The sequence below is a fragment of the Sciurus carolinensis genome, chromosome 2 (genome assembly GCF_902686445.1).
Source record: "Sciurus carolinensis chromosome 2, mSciCar1.2, whole genome shotgun sequence".
NCBI lineage: Eukaryota > Metazoa > Chordata > Mammalia > Rodentia > Sciuridae > Sciurus > Sciurus carolinensis.
In genome coordinates, this window is record NC_062214.1 from 29,114,130 (window position 1) to 29,135,870 (window position 21,741).

The 21,741-nt window shown below is 36.8% G+C and overlaps 1 protein-coding gene across 1 annotated transcript in view; it reads right to left on the reverse strand.

The window, feature by feature from the left end:
* Positions 1-21,741, reverse strand: part of LOC124977466 (attractin-like) — a 94,194-nt gene that overhangs the window by 49,358 nt on the left and 23,095 nt on the right. Inside the window, 5 exon segments of the mRNA XM_047541025.1 lie at positions 6,756-6,840; positions 8,053-8,207; positions 9,323-9,506; positions 10,904-11,147; positions 11,763-11,853. Of these exon segments, the coding sequence (XP_047396981.1) occupies positions 6,756-6,840; positions 8,053-8,207; positions 9,323-9,506; positions 10,904-11,147; positions 11,763-11,853 (759 nt within the window).

Below are 21,741 nucleotides of genomic sequence, written 5' to 3' on the forward strand. Positions count from 1 at the left end.
CCTTCTGTTTGATTGGCTTAGAGATGCTCTGCAACTCCTCTGTCCTTGAGGCCTGGAGACATTATCTTATTATAATAACCTTTGGTACTAGTGGACTCTGAGAAGCCAGCAAGTTATGTGATCTGCACATGAGCAAAGCAAACTGCACTATGTAACCTAGTGTAACTTGAAACGACCCTAGAATAGAGAATGAACTGGACTGGCTTTCCCACGGGAACCACTTCTTGCTCTTTGACATCCTGTGTGCTTGCCTCTTTATTAGCTCTCCCCTTAACCCTTATATATGGACCCCAATTAACCTTTACACCACCCCAAAGTAGAACCTTTTAGAAAAAAATCTAATGTCACATCTGAATAAGTGAAATCTGTAAGATCTTCTTATACCAGAAAGAAAGACTAGAGTAGTATCAGAAAGACTGAAGAGCTACCATGAAGAGATGCTTACTGGCTGCAGAGGGGAGATGTTTGGAACTTAATAAGAACTACAATTCACCATAGCCAAGTTATGGAACCAGCCTAGATGTCTGTCAACAGACAAATGTATAAAGAAAACATGGTATATCTACACAATTGAATTTCAGTCAGTCAGATAGAAGAATGAAATTATGTTATTTAGTGATAAATGACAACATGGAAACATCATGCCAAGTGAAATAAACCAGACTCAGAAAGACAAGGGTTGAATGTGTTCTCTCATTTGTGGAAGCTAGAGAGAAGTAAGGAATAAAAAAGGCAGACTTCATGAAAACAGAAGGGTGAGCAATGGAGTAAAGGAAGGGAATTGATGAGGAGGGAGGAGGGATAGAAAAGGGGAGGAACTTCAGAATGAAATTGACCAAATTGGGCTGGGGATATAGCTCAGTTGGTAGAGTGCTTGCCTCGCAAGCACAAGGCCCTGGGTTCAATCCCCAGCACCGCAAAAAAAAAAAAAAAAAAAAAAAAAAAATTGACCAAATTATGCTGTGTGCATACATGAATATACCACAATGAATTTCACTTTTCTATGTAACTATGATGCACCAATAAAAAAAAAACCAGATAAACTAGAAGGAAGAACAGTAGAGTAGAAGAAGGGGATTGGGAAGGGAGGATCAAAGTGGGGCAAATTATGTTATATGCATTTATGAATGTCAAAACGAACCCTACTATTATGTGTGACTATAATGCTCTGATAAAAACATAAACAATCATTTTTAAAAGAGGAATTACAATGGACTGAAACACATGATTATTTTTAAATCCTCGAGTTCATAATGACAAATACCTCCTGACCTCAAAGATGAAACTTCATTTGTCATGTGTGGACAATGCAAAGAAATCAGTTCACTATTTTTGAAAATTGGTAAATAAAGAGAAACAATCACTTATGAAGTGATCTTGCCATAATCCTGAAGTGAAACTGACTGCACTAATTTGCAGGAGGTTCAGGAGAGATACTGATGTAGGTCAGATGAGGCTGGACACCTGAGGAATTAGCATGAAGCAGGTTTATTGGCTACAGGGTCCAGAGGGACTATTGCCTGAAACTCTTTGGACCACGAGTCTAGAAATTCTTTGAACTTTACAACCACTGGTGGGGGATGGAGGGGGGCTTGGAAGTTTACATTTTTGCAGGAGTTTACATAAAAGTAATTTTTTTCCTTTGAGTTCTCAGAAAGTGCTTTTTGTCTCAGTTTTTAGAACAGTCAAAGGTTTTACATGTTTTACCACAAAAGCAGGAGTAACATCATCAAGTCTGCAGTTAAACTTAGCTTTTGCAAGACAGAGCAACAGGAAATAGGAAGTTCTAACCACACTGAGCTCTTTTGCAGAAATCTTTGCCGATATTCTGTTAACAGTAACAATTATGGTGAGGGTCTCTGGAGAAGCTTAATTAAGATGTATTGGAAAAAGAAAAAGAAAAAAAAAGATTATTGGTTGAGGAGGGGAGTCACTACAATAACAATATGTATTTGAAAGCATGTGGATACAAGCCTCAAAATCTTGACTATAAGAAACTCTACAGGACACACAACTCAGTCTCTAGCAATAAAGGGAAACATCACAGGTGGGGAACATGTAGATTAAGAGAAATTAAAATACATTTTATAAAACACACAGATCTTGTTTAGATGCTGATTGGAACAAATAAAACTTCATAAAAAGTATGAGACATCTTGGAAACATAGAATGGACATTGAATGATGTTAACAGATTATGATTAACTTTAAAAATATGATGTGTGTAGTGGCCGTTTTTAAGCCTTTAACAAAAGGGAGACAATTCTCCTTATTTGCAGATTCTGTATTTGTTAATTTTCCTCATGCTAATACTTATTTCTAACTTCAAAATCAATACTTTGCAGTACTTCATGGTCAGTTGCAGGCAAGTGCATGCAGAGTGGTGGAACATTTGAGTTGACAAACATACACGTTCCCAGCTCAGGTCAGACAAGGCAGTGCTCTGACTTCTTGCCTCAGCTCTCCTACTGTAACAAGCGTCCCTTTCACGGTTTACTTAGTGTCCCCTTCCTGCATTTTTGTGCTTTATGCTGGTGATTTCATTGTTTACAATGGCCCCTGGTATGGTGCTCAAGCACTGTCTCCTGTTCTAAGCTGTGATGTGCCTTTGTGGAGGAAATATGTGTGTTAGATAAACTTTGTTTAGGCCTGAGTCAAAGTGCTGGTGGCCATGAGCTCAATGGTAAGAAATCAACAATATGCTGTGTTTAAAGAGAAACACACATTGAACAGGGTTAATATTGGCATCGGCTGCTGCCGGTATTCTGGCCCCTCCCACACAAACCATTTTACAACCCAGATCATCAGTCTGTGAACATCCTAGCCAGCCATTGGTCCGCTCCTCAGCCTGCAAACATTCTTGGCAGTCATTGGCCCATTGTTATTAGCCCAAGAAATTCCACTACTTAAGAATAGCTCCACCACCATTCTCTCTCCCATGCACTTGCGCATACCTTCTTACTCTCTTTTTCTCTCCTTCTCTCTCTCTCTCTCTCTCTCATTTTTTTCTCTCTCATCCTGTGGGCAGACACTGCCTGTCTGCTTAGCAAAATCTCTTGCATGAGTTCCCGCGTCCAGAGTGGTTTCTGGGTGCTTTCAGTTAATGTACTGACTGATTTAGGAAAATGTGATGAGAGGCTTGCAGAAACCTAAATGTCCTCTAGGAGCAGAGAGTCAATATTCACCAATTTCACTGTATGCAGGACTTTATAGAACATAACCGCTGTGAATAATGAAAACCAACTGTAATCTGAAATATTTACTTTTTTCTGGGGGAGGGTACTGGAGGTTGAACTCAGGGGCACTCGACCACTGAGCCACATCCCAGTTCTATTTTGTAATATTTATTTAGAGATAGGGTCTCACTGAGTTGCTTAGTGCTTTGCTTTTGCTGAGGCTGGCTTTGAACTCCCTATCTTCCGGCCTCAGTCTCCTGAGTCGCTGGGATTACAGGCATGCATCACTGCACCCAATGAAATATTTACTTGTGAAATTCTATTGTGCTAGAAAAGTAATCTGAACTGGCTTAGGGTGGTCAGAGGTTAATGACTGCTAAAACTGAGTAAGGGGCACCTGGGGCTTAATTATACTATTCTCTCTACTTCTTTATATCATTCAAATTTTTACAACAAAAAGTTTTAACATCTTTTGGGGAGAAAAAGAATCTTATCTAGTTTCTGCCCACTCTTTCCTCATTATCTTGTTGTATCTTTACTGTATACCTTTTAGATGTCTTTCAGTGAGAGAAGTCTCAGAATTGAAAGTTCTCCAAAAGTCTCACATCAAGGTTTTATGACTTCTAAATCAAGTCCAAATCTCCCTCAGGGACATGGTGATCATGTTACCATATGGGGGTTTGAGAAGGTATTTCCAGAGGCAGATCAGACCTCTACTCAGACCTTCTATGTTCTTGACTTGTTGCAGAAAAGAACTTGGGGATGAATGAAGTCTCAGTAGCCAAGAAGGAAGCTTATTACAGAAAGTGAAGGTACACATTCTCAGAGTGTGTGTTTTGCCAGAGTAAGACATGCTTTTGTGGGGTCTCAGCTCCTTCTTTTAAAGGAAACTTTGTGGATTGTGGGCATGGGAAGGTACAGGAGCCTGGGGAACTCAATTCTTTGATGATGGATCTCAAGACACTTACAGTGGTCTGGTCTCTTTCAGGATCTTCTAGGTTGATCCTGTTTTCTCTGATTAGCGGGTAAGGTCTGGAATGTGCCCAAATGATATATTTAAACTACATCTCCCTTTGTGTTGTCTAATCTAGAAAGACACTGCATAAGTTAACTGTCTGTGCACATAAGCCTTAAAGCAAGGCAGTTTTCATAGATGAGGGAAATGGCAGAACTTTAAGATTTATAGATTTCTTAAGAATTTGGGAGTGACAGACCAGGAAGACCTGGGAAATAAAAGGATTAGTAACTCCATCCATGGGACTTTTATATTTAAGCTACAGATTCTCTTGCCATCCCTCTTCTCTCCTTTCTATTTATCTTTTATGTCTTCTACACTACTTCAATTGTAGTGCACTTTAATAAAATTTCACTTCTCTAGTGGCCTAGTGATTGTGTGTCTACATAAGGCTTCAATAACATGCAGAAGATAACAGAGAAGGCAGCCCTAGCTATCCACTCCCACCTGGCTGAATGTCAGGCCTTAAGAATGCAAAAAAGTAAAAGTTAGATCAGATTTATAAACTTCCAAAACTTTGAATGCATTCCCCCAAATCACAAGTAACCCAACAGTAAATAGTGGAGACTTAATGGCTGCAAGTGTTTAAGCATAAACATTGAGTAATCGTTGGCTGAACCCTAAACTACACCAATCTAGTGGCAATCCAGAAGAAGTCAGGCTTAAATTAAAAACAAGAAAAAAACAACTGAGCAGAAAAATCAGCAATGGCACATTGTGGAAGGGAGAGAATTAAAATATACAAAGTCCTAAATAAATAGCGACAACTCCCAGTGATGATGGTGGAGGAATCCAGACTTATTACAATATATTATTTAAGATGTTCCATTTTCAACAAAAAGTTATAAAATATGCAAACAAAGAAAAACAAGTGGCAGGGCTGGGGAGATAGCTCAGCTGGTAGAGTGCTTGTCTTGCAAGCACAAGGCCCTGGGTTCGATCCCCAGCACTGCAAAAAAAAAAAAAAAAAAAAAAAAGAAAGAAAGAAAAAAAAAAGAAAAACAAGTGGCAAATACAGAGGAAAAAGTCAATAAAAACCATCTCTGAGGGGGTCTACATGTTGAATTCAGGAGAACAAGGCTTCAAAACAGCTATTATATATTTAAGGAACTAAAAGAAACTGTCTAAAGAATTAAATGAAAGCATAACATCAATGACTTAACAGAGAATAGCAATAAAGAGACATACATTATAAAGAATAATTGGAAATTCTTGAGTTGAAAATACAATAAGAAAAAAAAAGTACTCAGTAACAGATCTGAACTGGCAGAGGAAAGAACAGCAAACTTAAAAAGAGATCAAGAGGTCTGGGAATGTAGTCCATGGTGGTGCAGTTATCTACCATACACAAAGCCATGGGCTCCAACAACAACAACAAAAGATTAATAATGATTAATCAATACCACACTCAGAACAACTAAATCAGGCAAAGCCAACTCAGAGTTGCAGAGCAACACACAAGAAAGGTGAAAGTTTCTCTTTCAGCACATAAGTCCCTAAAATTAATCTGAAACCATAGCCTTCTAGTACACAGCCTCCCTCATCATCCCTTGCCCCAGCCAAGCCTGTTCCACAATCAGATACACTTACACATCAGGCTCAAACATACCACTGGAATTTCACAAGAATAAAAATAACATTATAACTCAGGTAAACCATTCCAAATTTGAATTGATTTAAACTACATTTTATGGTAAGTGGTCAACTCTGCTGAGTTTGCACAAAACCCAAGAAGATTTTAATAGAAGATTTGTCTACTTGATAGTTATCATTACTGTACTGACAGCTGACATTTAGCAAATACCTATTGTGTGCCAAACACTGCAACAGGAAAACACCAGGAATGCCAAGATGAGGACAGCCGGGAACACGTAGCCACAGGCAAGGTGATACCCAAGTTCCCACTGCTTTCCAAGGGAAAACCTCAAGAGGCATTTGCTAGAAAGCTTTGAGATGGAATATAATACTTCAAAATAACAAGGTAATCAAAATATTTCTGAATATCTATATGTATACACATACAAACACATATCTATATATATTTATGAGGTGTAGCTGACATAGGCGTTTTTCAGCAAGGCAGTGAAATGGAGTGTAGACTTCAGATCATCCAAGGACTACAGACTGGCCCTATATCAAGCTCTACAACCTCCCCATCTCTGTTCCCTGCTTTATCTCTCACCTAAAGGGCCCTCTGCTTTTTTTTTAAATCTCTCCTTACTGTTCAGATACAGCTACTTGAAACTCAATAACCTAAGTACCAAAAAGAATCACAGACCTAATATAGTAATACACATGTAGCCTTTTTGTTGCCCATTCATTCAGATGCCACCAAACATAGCATGTGCCTGTGTGCTAACAATACTAGATAAATAAACATGGCATCTGAAGCAATTCATAGTCACATCAAATACTTTAAACACCAATCAGGAAATTCATACTCTGTGAAAAACTAATGGGATGAGGGAATCCTGCAAATAATTCTAGTCCACTTTCACATCTTCATATTTTATTTCGATTCCATCTCAAGCATAAGAGAAAAGAAGCAAGCACTTCTCCAATTACCTGTTATATAAGACTGCAGAATGGCCAAATCTGTTGACATCATGGTGGAGACTAGGTCTGGGAAGCACTAACCAGCGGTCACAAGCTAGAAGAAAGAAAAACATGTTTCAGAGAGGACTGTCATTCATAATCAACAGAAATTGAGTCTTCAAGAAAACTAACACACACACAGCCTTGTAAAACCTACCTCTCAACTCTATTAGTCACGCTGTGATTGCTGAGTAAAAACCAGCAGCAGTGGAGCAGTAGTTACAAAAGAAAGATGGGTCACATGGCAATTCCAATTAGCATCTGACACACATGATATCACTCAAGTCTATCAAATTTATACCCCAGAATGATCTGGTTTTGGTTTTGGTTTTTGCCGTGCTGGGGATCCAACCCATGGCCTTGCACACGATAGGCAAGCATAGTATCACTGGACTACATCCCTAGCTCACCAGAATGTTTTCTAACTTAAGCAAATTTTATATTCTACAAAGCTTACATGAGTATAATATGTGAGTTCCACAATTATTTTCTACTCCTCCCCATATTGATTTGTCCAAACTTAGTAACTACGTAGAAAAATGTAAGTAGAAAATTAAAATTTTAAAAATTAAACTTTATTGTAAAATTTTAAAGCCCTTTCCTCGATCTCCTAGATCTATTGAACTTCCTTTGTCCTGACCTATGCTAGCAACTTCCCTCTGACTGAACACCAAGGGTGCTCCTGTATCACACCACCCAAGTGCTCACTGCCTCACTCTCTGGGACACTACCTAAGGAGAACTTCTTCAACCTTGACCACAATCTGCATGGCTTTCTCTTACCAGTCTCCACCCCATCTTCCTCAACATGGAGTACAGAGGCCATAACTGCCCCCGCTTCCTGCCTTCCCACCTTGCTTCCTTCCCCCAAACCAGCATGGCAGGATCCCTTCCTCTTCTCTCATCTCAAAGGTCCTTTTCTTGATTCAACAAGATTCCCCTCTCCTTTGGGACTCCATATCCACCTTTGGCCTTCACCACAGCATTTAAATATGCTCAAGGCTCGCAAAGTAAAGAACAGATATCTCAACTCATCCTTGAAAATTAACATTAAAGCAATTAACAAGAATGATTTCCAAAAGAACTGAATGTAGAAGTAATGTTTTTTTAATAAACATATAACCTTAGTCAAATAAATACAAAATTACCATTTGGACCTCTTTCAAGTGACCTGACAGTTTTGAACTAGTGATATTTTCAGTTTCTTTTTAAATGTTTCTTACATACAAAAACATTTCTGAAGAGAAAAATGGCTCTGGGAAGCTTACCAATGTCATAAGCCATGAAATCTGAAGAGAAGCATTTGGCACCATGACTCATGGATGTGTCGTTGTGTGTATTTCCTCCAAACACCAGCATGGTTCCACTCACTATCACAGCTGTGTGCAAGTAACGGGAAAACTGGCTGTCCTTAAGAATGGTCCTTTGAGTTTATTTAAAAATAACAAATATAAGGTTAGTTTTTAAAGAACAGTTATCTATCTGCTAATGCAAACATAGCCATTTTATTAGCTTCAAACCCAAATGCAAATTCTTGCGGAATTTTCCTTACATGTAAGTAACTCTCTCAACAAACATAGAAAATCCTATGAGAATTTTGGCAAAAGATATCAAGACCCTTCAAATGTTCATAACTTCTGACACTATAATTCCACTTTCTGGGTAGAAATCATATGAAACACAGAGAGACACCTATGCACAATACTTTACTAACAAGATAAAAGCTAGAAATCAAAAGTTCCAGTCACACAGATCAGTAGATTCACAAGATGGAGTATTAGAAAGTTACCAAAAATGATGATTTTTATGACAGGCTGAATGTAAAACCATATTAATGGGCACAGTCTCAAATATGTGAGGAAATACAAAAAAGGGGGAAACATTGCTTTAAAAATTACATTATTTCATAACTCAAATTAGTTTTACATTTGTTAAAATGAACATACATTTTATAGGCTGATCAGTAGTTCAGCGTGAGGAGAGCTCTATCGATTAGGAACAGCATCCTACTTGATGATTGTTTTGAATGATGCCCCCAAGGGTGACACTTTGATCATCAAGACAAGGTTCAAAATGGATATGTCTTACTGGAGGAACAGCTCAGTAGCAGAGCACTTGCCTAGCATGTGTGAGGCCCTGAGTTCCATCTCAAACACCACCAAAGGAAAAAAAAAAAAAAAAAGGATATAGTCTACTTAATTATAAATAAGTGTACAAACTCAACTTATACTTTATTCCTTAGGATTCTGAAGGAAAAAAAAAATTTTACAGGTGTGTTCAGTGTATGAAAACTGAAAATCAACCCAAAAATGCCAAGTAGTTTCTAACCATCATATTATAGAATTGTAGGATAATGCAACAAAATATATACCAGCTAATTTATTACCCTATGCTTTTTCCTAATTTCTTTATATACAATGCTGAACAGAATTATCCACCAGGCCTGAGAACAAAAAAATATAGCAAATATAGTTTCCCAACAAGTGTGCCTCTAGAGAATTCAGACTTCAAAGCAAAAGCTCAAGAAAAAGCACCCACCACATCTGGGTGTCCACGTCGTATCTGTAGAGGTCATCTGCCAGCCGGTATTTATTGGCACTGAAAGCTTTATAACCACCGTGGACGTACAGGGCTTTGGTCCTGTGATCATAAACACTGCTGTGGCCATAACCCCCTTGCACAAGGGCACCCTGGGTGTGCAAAATACTCCAGGTGTTCTTATCTGGAAAGGGAAAAACAGTCAAAGGCATGCAGATTCCTCTTCTCTAATACTCAACATCAAAATAGCTCAAGGATGGGGAAGGAAGGGATTTGGGGGGAACTGATGCAAACTAATTTTATGTTTTTATCTTTTAAAAAATCCACCTAAAACTTGTAAAAAAAAAGTCATATGGTCAAACTCCAGTCTGTTAAATGTACTGATGTTCTAACATATTATACATGAAAAGAATTTCATTAAATTTAAAAGCTTGAAAAGAGACAACAAAGAATAAATTGGCTATAAATGCAGATTCCAGCCACATTAATGTTTATAGAAGCCCAATTCACAATAGCTAAGTTATGGAACCAACATAGTGCCCTTCATCAGATGAATGGATAAAGAAAATGTGTTATAATACACAATAAAGTATTACTCAGTCATAAAGAAAAAGGCTTCATGACATATGCAAGTAAATGGATCGATCTGGAGACTATCATGCTAAGTGAAATAAGCCATTCCCCAAAAGCCAAAGGTAGAATGTTTCTGCTGATATGTGGAAGCTGACCCACAATAAGCGGGGAGAGGAGAAGAATGGATATTCAGTAAATTAGACAAAGGATATGAAGAGAAGAGGGGGTGGATAGGAAAAGGAAAGACAGTGGTATGAATCCAAAATAATTTTCCTATGTATATATATGAATATATCACAGTGAATCCTACAATCATGTACATCCATAAGAATGGGGTCCTAATTAGAATAAGATATATTACATGTTTGTATAATTATATCAAAATGAATTCTATGTATATTTTATGTATAACTAAGAAGAACCAATAAAAATATGAATAAACAAAAAGCTTGAAAAGAGAAAATAAAGAATAAATTGGCTATAAATGCAAAAGTTTAAAAACATTTTTTTAAATAAAAGACTCAGATTCCCCTCAAGTGAGAATTTAATTCCCTATGACCTTTAGTAATCAGTACACGTGTGTACTTTATAAACCTGATATCTCAAAAGGTCAATTATGGCTGATACTCCCACTGCACAGTAACAGATAAAATAAAATTTAACCAAAGGAAAGATTACATATTAAGGGAAATTCACATTTCATTAAACCAACCACTAAAGGGTCATCCAAACTTTTTCATAATATGTGTTGCTTACAACTATTTTTATTTATTTTAGAAGGCACCCAAAATATTCAGTGCCTTCTTTGGCTCCTTGCAAATTGACAATAGCACATACATACTACAAAGGGGCATTAGTAACCTGAATTTTACTGGTCATACATCCATGTTATCTGCATTTCAAGATGAAGGACTGCATCAAGGTTAGCTTTTCTCACATCCTAACAATAAAGGGAGAGGTTTTTAAGTTGAAGTTTAAAACATGTCCATTGGAAAAAAATATACCTACCCAAGTCATATTCCTGAACATTGTTTATATATCCATAGAGTGGGCAGTGACCAAAGATGACCAGCATGACCACCCGGCCAGTTTTCAGTGTAACAATATGTGCTGAGTGCCCAACCACTGCATACTGCTCCTTTGCCTTTGGGGTCAACAATACCCAAGATTCATTATGAATATGAAACACTCTCAACTCATTGGTCACATTGCCTGTTGAATCAATTTTTCCTCCATACATGTAAATTTTATCCTAAAGGGAAAATTGTAAACGGGATTAAAAAGAACATTAAAAATTCAAATCTGAGAACAGAAAATAACCAGTTCAAAACCTCAACATTATTCTCAACTTATTAATGGACCATTCAATGAATAATTAGGAAGAGGATGCAGAAAGGAACAAAATAAACCAGTCATACTGTATATCTCTAAAACTGTCATTTTCTTGGACTTCCTCACAAGAGATCTTTTACAGAATAAAATGACTTGGAAAAATAAAGTTGCCTCATCCCACCACATACCTCCAAAAACAAGGAGATGAAAATTATTATTGAGTGACTTGGCAATTCTTAGCCAAACCTGGAATGGGCATAAATGCTAATTGATACTTTTTAATCTACAGTTTTAACCACTTGGAACCATAATCAGTAATACCTCAGTATGGTTTGATTCATTAAAACCTCTTGGGTTCAGAAAGTTGCAACTTCAATTTCCACTTACAACTTAGTCAATCTTATAACCCCAACCCCAAGAGAGAGTCTGCCCCAATTAAAAAAACAACATTCAATAGCTCTTCAACTGCATAATACATAAATTAACTGAGGAAGAGTCCCGTCTCTTGCTTAGTACAGAGTGGAGGTATTTTTACCTTATATAAAGCCAAAGAATGACCATATCTAACAACCACATTGTTCACAGAATGGTTTAGTGGAAGCCATTCCCTAGAAGCAAGATCATACCTATAAAACAAACATCATAGTTTTATCCAAATGACAAAACACAATATCTTGTACTCTTTTATTTGAAACAATTCAGTTTTGAGATGCTCATTAAATCTACCAAGGACAGAGGGAGGCACCTGCTACCATGGCAAACACTCCTGACACCTGGGCCCACTAGGCACCTGAGAAATCAGGAAGGGGAGGTGGACTACGCAACACTGGGGCAAGAAGGAAATAAAAGTCTGCTGAAAGCTTCTAATGCCTCTTCTGGAATCTCCTCTATAATCAAAATCATTTGAAGGTTGCCTCATACTAAAGGGACTTAAGCTGAGTTTATTATAATAACTTTTTCATCATTTTACAATAAGAAACCAAAAATAGAATATTCATTATGTAAAAGAATATTACTCGAAAATGTTTAAACCTAAAAAATTATAAAAATCTAATTGATTTTATAATCCTACTTTCACAAAAGCCAGGATACCATAAGAGCATTTCAATTATACTGTAAATCTACATAAAGACCTTTGAAATGCCAAAAAGAAAATAATTTATACTCTTGCTCTGGAAGTTATACTGATTCATGTTATTGAATTGCCATCACGCTCAGTATTTGAGAAAAATACTTATTGCTATTATAAAAATCATACATGTTCATTATGAAGAATATCACCAATGCAAAAAAAAAGAACTAAAAGTTTAAAACATGACTCCCCCCTAGAAAAGAATATTGTTAACTGTAATAAGCCATCATCCCAGACATTTTCTATGCATATACACAGATCAATAGATTTACAAAATAAATTTATACAGAGAAAATACCTTAGATGATACTTTAAAAGTATTGATTTTAATTTTTATAGAATAGAAAAAAAGAAACCAAAGGAAAACCAGTGCTTTTGTTATACCTTGAGTAAATGTGTCTTTTCTAGAAGAGTTTACATGAATAACCCAAGTTTTAAAAAATGGTAAAAAAATTATCATATGCAACAAGAAAATGTAAGAAATCTTTATCACAACATAATAGCGACAAAAAAAAGTCCATCAATTACTAATGTATTAACAAACTACTGTATATCTATATAATTGAGTAATTACACAGAATAAGAGATATACTCAAACAAAATGCAGAATACTGTTTTAGAAAGACTAATAATGGAAAATTTATTAACATTTTTATGTATTTTTAAAGCATAAAGAAATGTATGTGAACAACTGAAACTAAAATCAGGATACTGATTTTCTTTGGGATTTTGGAGGAGCATGCAAGAGTTTTAAATGTATTAGCAATATTTTTATCTTTTAACCTGAGACATGAATGCACTATATTCATTAATTTTTCTTTATACCTTTTCTTTTGCTTTACATAGTTTATACATGAGCTGAAGCAAATGTAACAAAATGGCAATATCTATTAATGTGAATAGCACATAAATTTGTGTTGGTTATTATTTTGTATATTTTTGGAACAACCCACATTTTTAAAAACCAAGGAAAATTTAGGTTTTAGGGTTAATTTAATAATTAGTTATTAAGTAGCTAATTATTATTTTAGTTTTATTAAATAAATTGTTCCTCATATTAACTAGAGTTATTCACTTAAGTTTCAAAATTATACATAATTTACTTTTGGACAGGATCTGCTAACTTTCAGCTTCAAAAGTTGAAAACCTCAAAATTCACATCTCCAATCCCATTTCTTCTTCTAAGTTCTGTTGTATAATTCACACCCTGTCCACCTTCATTCATTCATATTCCATTCCATAATCATAATGCAATAGGTATTTGCTACTGAACCTGTACTTAAGCTGAGGTAATCTTCACAGTCCACTTATCACAACTTTTCCATCTCAAGCTCTTCAATACATAATTAACATAAACACCACTGTCAAGTGATGTTTTGTAAAAGCAGCACACATGTACACTACTTTGCCTGAGTTCCTTCATGTTAAGAACATCTGCATGCTAGCTTCACAGGTGAATGGCATCTTGGCTGGGTATAATGTCGGTGGCCCTGTCCTTTCTTTCCAGGCTTGCAGATGGCTACTGCCTTCAACATTGCTGGGTTTGAATGTTGCCATGGAGAAGTCTGAGGCCAGCTTGATTTTCCCTCCTTTTATGTGGTTTGCTTTTCTGTCAGGAAGCCTGAAGAATTCTCCATCATTCTCATTCTCTCGTCCTTACTCTTCCTCCTTCTTCCTCTTCTTCTCTTCTTCTCTCTCACTCTCTCTCTATCTCACACACACACATTCTTACTACCTCTCCCTATTTTTTTAAGAAACAAGACTATATTTTCTCACAGTAGAAGTGATGCAAATTCATTCAGAAAAATGTTTTTTCAAGACGCACTGAATACCACTGTTACTCCTTTGTAGAATTCTGGTTATGGAAGGTGTTTCCTAAGGATTTCCAAGGCTTCCAACCACAAACATACACATTATTTGTGTGTAAATTTAAGAGAAAAGAAATAAACACAGGAAGCACAGAATAAGTCCCTAGATGCTCCCATCCACATCTCTCTCAAGTGGCACAAACGGCGCTGAGTCTACATTTTAAAGTATTTTGCTTCTCCTCTGCCGATCTGCCAGGCCAAAGCTTGTCAGAGACATGCAGGTACCTATAATATAACTAAGGTGAACTCCTAGAAGATTCTTACATTTTTTTTTTTTACAAAAGAGAAGCAAATATAAAACTAGAAGCATATGGATGAAATATAAGAAATTCCAAGGACTGAATAAATTCTTTTCCTTCTGGGAGCCAAGTCCAAGATAACAGAATCTTCAACAACTAGTTCTAAGTCCTGGACAAGTGGGTATCTTCCACAGAAACTTCCATAACAGTATCTGGGAGCCCCAAAGACCACAGCAAAGGTTCTGTAGAGATAGGACCTGACCCCAGCCAACAGGAAGCACAGAACTACCTGAAACTTCCCAAACAATAACTTGTCCTTTTTTTTCTAAAAGTTCAACAATTTGATTAAATCAGGTTTTCTCATTGAGAAACTAAAATTTTTCTGAAACACCTTATTATACTTCCATCCATTTATTCTGTTCATTACTCTTTTCCTCAGTGACTTCCTGCCTGTCATGTGCTTTTACTTTTCAATAATTTTCTTCAACTTTTTCATTTGCATTCACTGAAATTATCTCAATTTGTCAGTCATTTGATTTCATTCTAGGTTTTGTTGAATCTAATTGATTTATTTTTCCCAATTGATCTGTAATCTGTTTTCTAATTGATCTATAATCTCTCATTCTTTTTTAATTTGTTCTTTTTAGTTATTCATGACAGTGGAATGCATTTTGATATATTATACGTTCATGGAGTATGCCTTCCCATTCTTGTGGTTGTACATGACTTTGATCCCATATCTTACAATATTATCTTCTTGTCTTTTGGCTTGTTTTTCTGAATCAAATTCTAAGTTAAGCGGATCTGTAGCACAAAACATTTGAAAGTAATCTCCTTGAAGTGACTTCTTAAGATGATGGGTTCTTATCAGAATTTACATGCTAAATTCTATGTTCCTCTTCACTTTTTCATCATAGAACATTTGCATTAGTATAATGTCATTTCTTTCATCTTTTTTGTTCTTAGACATAGCTCTCCAGACATTTTACATGCAAAGTATGGGTGGTTTCTCGGTTCTGTTTCTTAGACAAGCTTATAGCATTGCAATCCTACTTTATCTGGCACTTTACATTCCATCCACTTTTCTGATGGATAAATATAACTTTTCTAAAGTCAAGGAAATGTTTGGAACTTGAATTAATGGTTGTACACTGTGTTAGAATAAAATACTCAGACTCTCTGAGAGCTTGTTCAAATGCCCTACCCCAGTGCGTATCGCTATTGAAATAGAAGCCCTGACTTCTGGGCTATTGGGGACAATTCTCATATTGTCCAGTATGACTTCTGTGAGGTACAGAAGTGGTCACCCTTGAAGTTCTCCTGAGTCTATTCTAATCCATTAAGTCCCAAGTTTTTAATTCTGTGAGTGTTTCAGTGAAATTGACACAGATGTATTAAAATAGGTTGGAAATCATAATTTAGAACTTATATGTTATTATATTTATTAATATTATCACATTATAATCAGTATATTGCAAATTATATTATCATTAGATAATTATACACTATATTTAAATTTTTAATATGTTTTCCTCATCTGGGTCAATGGAACGAAATGAATTAAAGTTCACTGGATAAGGTGATACTCCTTTCCTTACTTGGTTACTTGTTGCTCAATTTTTATTTATTTATTTATTTACTTATTTACTTATTTGGTACTAGAGTTAAACCCAGGCATGCTCTACCACTGAGTTAGACCCCCAGACTTTTAAATCTTTTTTATTTTGAGACAAGTTCTCATTAAGTTGCTGAGGCTGGCCTCAAACTTATGCTCTTCCTGCCTCATCCTTCCAAGTCACTGGAATTACAGGTGTGTGCCACCATACCTGACCTGTTGCTCAATTTTTAACTTTTAAAAAAATTTTTGTTTGCTCAAGGAAAGGAAATAAGTAATGATATTTCAACTGGCAATCTTAACTCAGTAGACCAAGCCCTTATTTTGCAAGAAGAACATTGGGAGACATAAAACAGACAATGCTTTTTCAATACAACTTAAAAGATTTGGGACAAAAGGGTCATAGGAAAAATAGAGAGTAAGAGCAATTCCCAGAATATGTTTATTTGAGAGTATAAATGACTATATAATTTACAATTGAAGTTTCAGAAACACTATTATTAAAATGAATCACGGTACTTACTTTCCATGGAAGTTGATAAAACATTATTTGAAACTATATTAATATTTATACCAAATATCTAAAGCTGTAAAAGTCATATTTTCATCAAGTACAAGTAGAAAACAATGTTACAAACTAAAGAGCAAATGATTCACAAGGTACACCAGGCAAATAAAAGCATTATGTGACAATAATATACCGAGGAAAAATATTTGTGAGGGAAATAAATGATTTACTTGCTCCCTAATGTATTTGGTAAATATTTATTTGAGTCCCTTCTATGAGCTAAGCCCTGAGTTGAGGGAGGAAACAAGGTCCTTGGAGAACTCAACTGGAAAAAGCAGAAAATGAGAGCACAAAATAATGGGCACAAATACAATTGAAAATAATCAATATTGCTATAAAGGAAATGAGAACTGTGAAAAAGAACAGCAGAGAATAACTTGCCTGCACTGGATGATCAGAGAAGATCTCTCTGTGGGACAATTAAACTGAGCTCTAATGGGTGAGAAGAAACTAGCCCAGAGGTATAATATCAGGAAATGGCAAATGCAAAGTCCCATGAAGGATGCTTAAGATGAGCTTTGGGTGAAAAGGTTGGTGGGGCAACACAGAGAATGAAGACAGAAGAAAAACAAACTGAGCCTAGGAAGGGCAACTGTGGTCGGATCCTGTGGGATCATTAAGGGTAAAGGGAGGGCATCAGTGGGTTGTAAGAAGGGATTAATGACATGATTTATACTTTTAAAATATCACCCCAATTCATCTGTAGAAAGCAGATTAACAGGAAGAAATGGAAGCATACACATTTGACAGGAATCCACTGCTGAGGACCAGGTAGATGATGGCAGCCTGGGCATGTAAAAGAACAAAGATGATGTTAGATTGAGAGTTGATGGAGCTTGAGATGAGGCTATGGCACAAAAAGGTGAAGGGAGGGAGATCAAAGCGACTCCCAGATTTCTTGCTGCAAGAGAAGTGAAGGATGTCAGATGCAAGGGTAAAATGACATAAATGGCAACATAAATATCAAGCATGACAGTGGAAGGAACAATCACTTTCACAAGTTTAATTTTACCTTTTTATTTCATGGTGGCAGCACAAGAAATACAAGTGGTTAGACTTGAGGTAATTTTCAAGGCAGCACTAGGAAGAGTTGTTGACATTATTGTTGTCCCCCATAATCCCTGCCTCCTGGTGTTTACATCCAGCTATACAATCACCTCCCTTTCAGAGTAAATAGGATTACTGATTTGCTTCTAAATAAACAATATGGCAAAGATGGTGGGATGTCATTTCTCTGATCCACCCTGCTAGCAGTCAGACAAGACTCTTCTTATGGCCTGATGAATAAGCAGCCACATCAGTGAGGTTCAAGTGACACGGAATGGATTGTAGCCTCTTGGAGCTAAAGGTAGCCTCTATGAGTTGAGGGCAGCTTTTACCTGACAGTCAGCAGGAAGCTGGAATCCTCAGCTTTACAACCACAGTAAACTGATTCTGGCAGCAACCTGAGTAAGCTTGGGGGTCAATCTTCCTTGTGTAGATGAGAATGCAGAACAGCTGATACCCTGAGTGCACAGAATCAAACTCCCGACCAATGGAAATTGTCAAATAAGAAAAGTGAGCAGTTTCAAGATGCAAAGTTTATGGTAACTTGTTATGCAGTAAGAGGCAACTGATACTCATACCAATATGGGGTGGGAAAAAACAGTAAGTCAAGCATGAGTTCAAGATTTATGGATGAAGCAAACAGAAGGATGGCGTGCTCATTAACTGAGATGGGGAAATCTGGAGGAAAAGCAGGCAGGAGAGAATTATCAGTTTTGGACATGCTGAGTTCTTTATTCATATAAATACAAAAGATTGAGATGTTAAGTAAAGAACAGGAGATATGGATTCAGGTGAAAAGTCTAAGCTGCAGGTATAAATTTGGGAATCACCAGCGTTAAGGCCAAGATATCACATGAGATCACCAAGAGAGTGAATATAGACCAACTCCTGGGGTGCACCAGCATTCAGAGGCAGACCAACCCCTGGGGTGCACCAGCATTCAGAAAGCAGTCAGATGAAGAGGAACCAGCTCAAGAGTCTAAGCAGGAATAAATAAATAGATAAAAAAATCAAGATAAATGTGACAAAACATTGGTTCAATATCCAACATGATAAGGACTAAGAATGGGCAATAAAAAATTAAGCTACTCAGTCACATTCCAAGTGCTTAATAACCACACGTGGTTGGTGACATGACAGTAAACACAGAACATCTCCATTATCCCCCAGAACTTCTACTGACAACCACTGGTCTACAGAACCAGAAGAAAGAATAAATCAGTGCAGTGGTGAAGGGTCAATGTTGTGGTGGGCAAATCCTTTTCTGAAGAGCTTTATCTTTCAAAACTGAAACAAAGCAAAGCCATTAGGTCAGAAAAATAGGAGAAAAAGGCTGTGGAGATTTGAAATGTGAAAAGGAGGTATAAGAGTAGAATAGGAGAATGGAAGAGAAAAAGACAGAATCAATGGATTATGGACCCTTCTGAGGGTCAAAGATGGTTGGAGGTAGGGTACTGAAAGAAAATTCAAAAAGCTTGGAAAGTGTCTCAGGTCTGGTTCCCTGCAAAGAGAGCCTGTAATAAGATTCGTCAGCAAGTGACTAAACAAGGGAATACTCTCTGGATAAGCATGTCAGGACTGAGATAATCAAGATACAGGGGAAGGAAAGGCTAGGTAAATGTAATCTCAGCTGAAATCTGGTTTTAGCATGAACTCAAGGGGAGCTCTGGATCCAGAATGGCACCACAGTCTTCCCACATAGAAATAGAGTCTGACTCTTGAACATCCATGTCAGTCAGTCACTGACTGGGGCTATGGTGACCACCATGCCAGTTTACTCAGGACTAAGGAATTTCCTGGGATGCAAGGTTTCTCAATGCTATACCTGGGAGAGTCCCAAATACATTGCCTTCCAGGTATTTCTGGGTTAGATGGCTCCAATCTGCTAAGAGAATTCTATAGAGAAGGAGACAGCTGTGAGCTGACAACAATCAACTTTCACAACAGCTGGTGACTGGGTACACCAGCCAGGTAAGGGTACTGGGACTTGGGCACCAACAGTGTCTATCACAGAAGAGAGTGACTGGAATGTAAATGCTTAGAATTGCAATCATATGGAGGGGCTGCAGTTTTTGATAATGACACAGTTTAGGAAGTACCCACACTAATGATTTGCTTGAGGAAGAGTGGACTGGAGAGCAGGATTAGCCCTGAAACACTATGGAGCTTTCTCTGGGTTGTCCAGCAAAAAGAGCAGAGACTGATCACTGTCTTTCCCTTAGTGGGAAGGGGTGTATGTGCAGAAGAAGCTCTGTATGGAACCAATCTATAGATCTACAGGTACTATTTGTACTATTCTCATGCTGGCAGACAATTCTATCAAAGAAAAACATGAAACTGCTTTGAATCTGTTTACACACATACACACACACACACAAAAATCTTAAATACAAGGAGATTTAAAATTCATATTAAGGAAAAAGTGCTGTAGGCAAAGAAAGTAGTTTGAGTCTATGGTATGGAGAAAGAAGAGAAGCTGGTGGGAGAATAACCTCACTTGACTATGACCGGGATCTGATCAGAAATTAAAGGACTTGAATTAACACAGCAACTGTGGGAACAGAGACCGGACAAGTTTTACTGAGAGACACTTTGAAAGTGTACCTGTTGGTCTTGACCTAAGTAGTCAAAGGAGAGAAGGGAATTAATGGAAAACTTCAGGATTTTAGCTTGACTGAACGGCTGGCGAAAGGTGATGTCATTGATATCAGGATTAAAAGCAAGAAAACATCAAGGTGATTCAGAATATCCGTTCTGGAGATTGAGCATGATTAGTACTGAAAGTAGTGGTCTTTCAGAAACAGCTTGTTTTCCACTAAAATGTGGGGTTTTTTGCTGTTGTTGTTTTTTTTTTTTTGTTTTTGTTTTACCAAGGAGAGCATTTATAGGAAACAGGGACTATGCTTTCAAATCCAGTTTTATGGGGAGATCATTAAATAAGTGTAATGCAAGTTCCATCGAATTTTCAGACTTTGGGGTGGGGGATCATTTTTTTGGTATAAGACTGCTAAAACTAACCCAGAAAAGGAACTTTACATGTTAAGAACTCCACTCCTCATCCAACCACCCCTCATTTTACAGAGAAGAAACAAGTTCAGAGACTGACGCCTGCCCAACTGATAGGGATAAAATTCCCATTAAAAACAAGAGCAGCAATTCAGCACATTTCCCACATACCCTTCACAAACATTTGGCGACTTATTCTTCTAAGTTGCAAAGTTTGTTTTGTTATATTTGTTTCAACCGTTACATTTATTTTTTAAAAATCAAGAGAAGGAAAGAAAAATTTTGGCATTTTTCCAACATTTTTGCTCTTTTACTTTTCTGTCCTCTTCCTCAGGTTCTGAGATTCCCTCTTTTCTCATTTCCTTTCTGGTTAGAGATCTTTCTTTACCATTATTTTAGAAACATATTATCTTAGCATTCTTTCATCAGAGAATGTCTTAATTTCAGAGTTTCCTCATGTTTGTTTTACAGAGTCCAGTTTTTAACTGTACTTACCACTAAAACAAAAAATAGGGGAAAGTGACCTTTATATCTTTTAAAGTTTTTTTAAAAAGTTCTTCTTTTCGTATTCTATTTCTAAAACACTACTTACTGCATTTATTCATTTTAGATTTGTCTTCAATTCTGTAATTACCTTTAAATTTTTTAAAAATTCTCAACTTCTATTATTTCATTTCTGAATTTTTATAGTTCTTGATTAGATTGTTCTTTCCTATTGTGTATCATTTTCATATTGTAAACCAGGAAAGCTTGTTTTGTAATATTGTGTTATAATTTTCTTTCTTTTGGGGGGTTGGGGGAGGTACCAGGGATCGAACTCAGGACTCGATCACTGAGCCAATTCCCCAGCCCTGTTTTGTATTTTATTTAGAGACAGGGTCTCCTGAGTTGCTTAGCACCTCACTTTTGCTGAGGATGGCTTTGAACTCTCGATCCCCCTGCCTCAGCCTCCTGAGCCACCAGGATTACAGGCGTGCGCCACCTTGCCCAGCATGTGTTATAATTTTCATGTTTTATAACTTTCCATTTTAATTCTTTC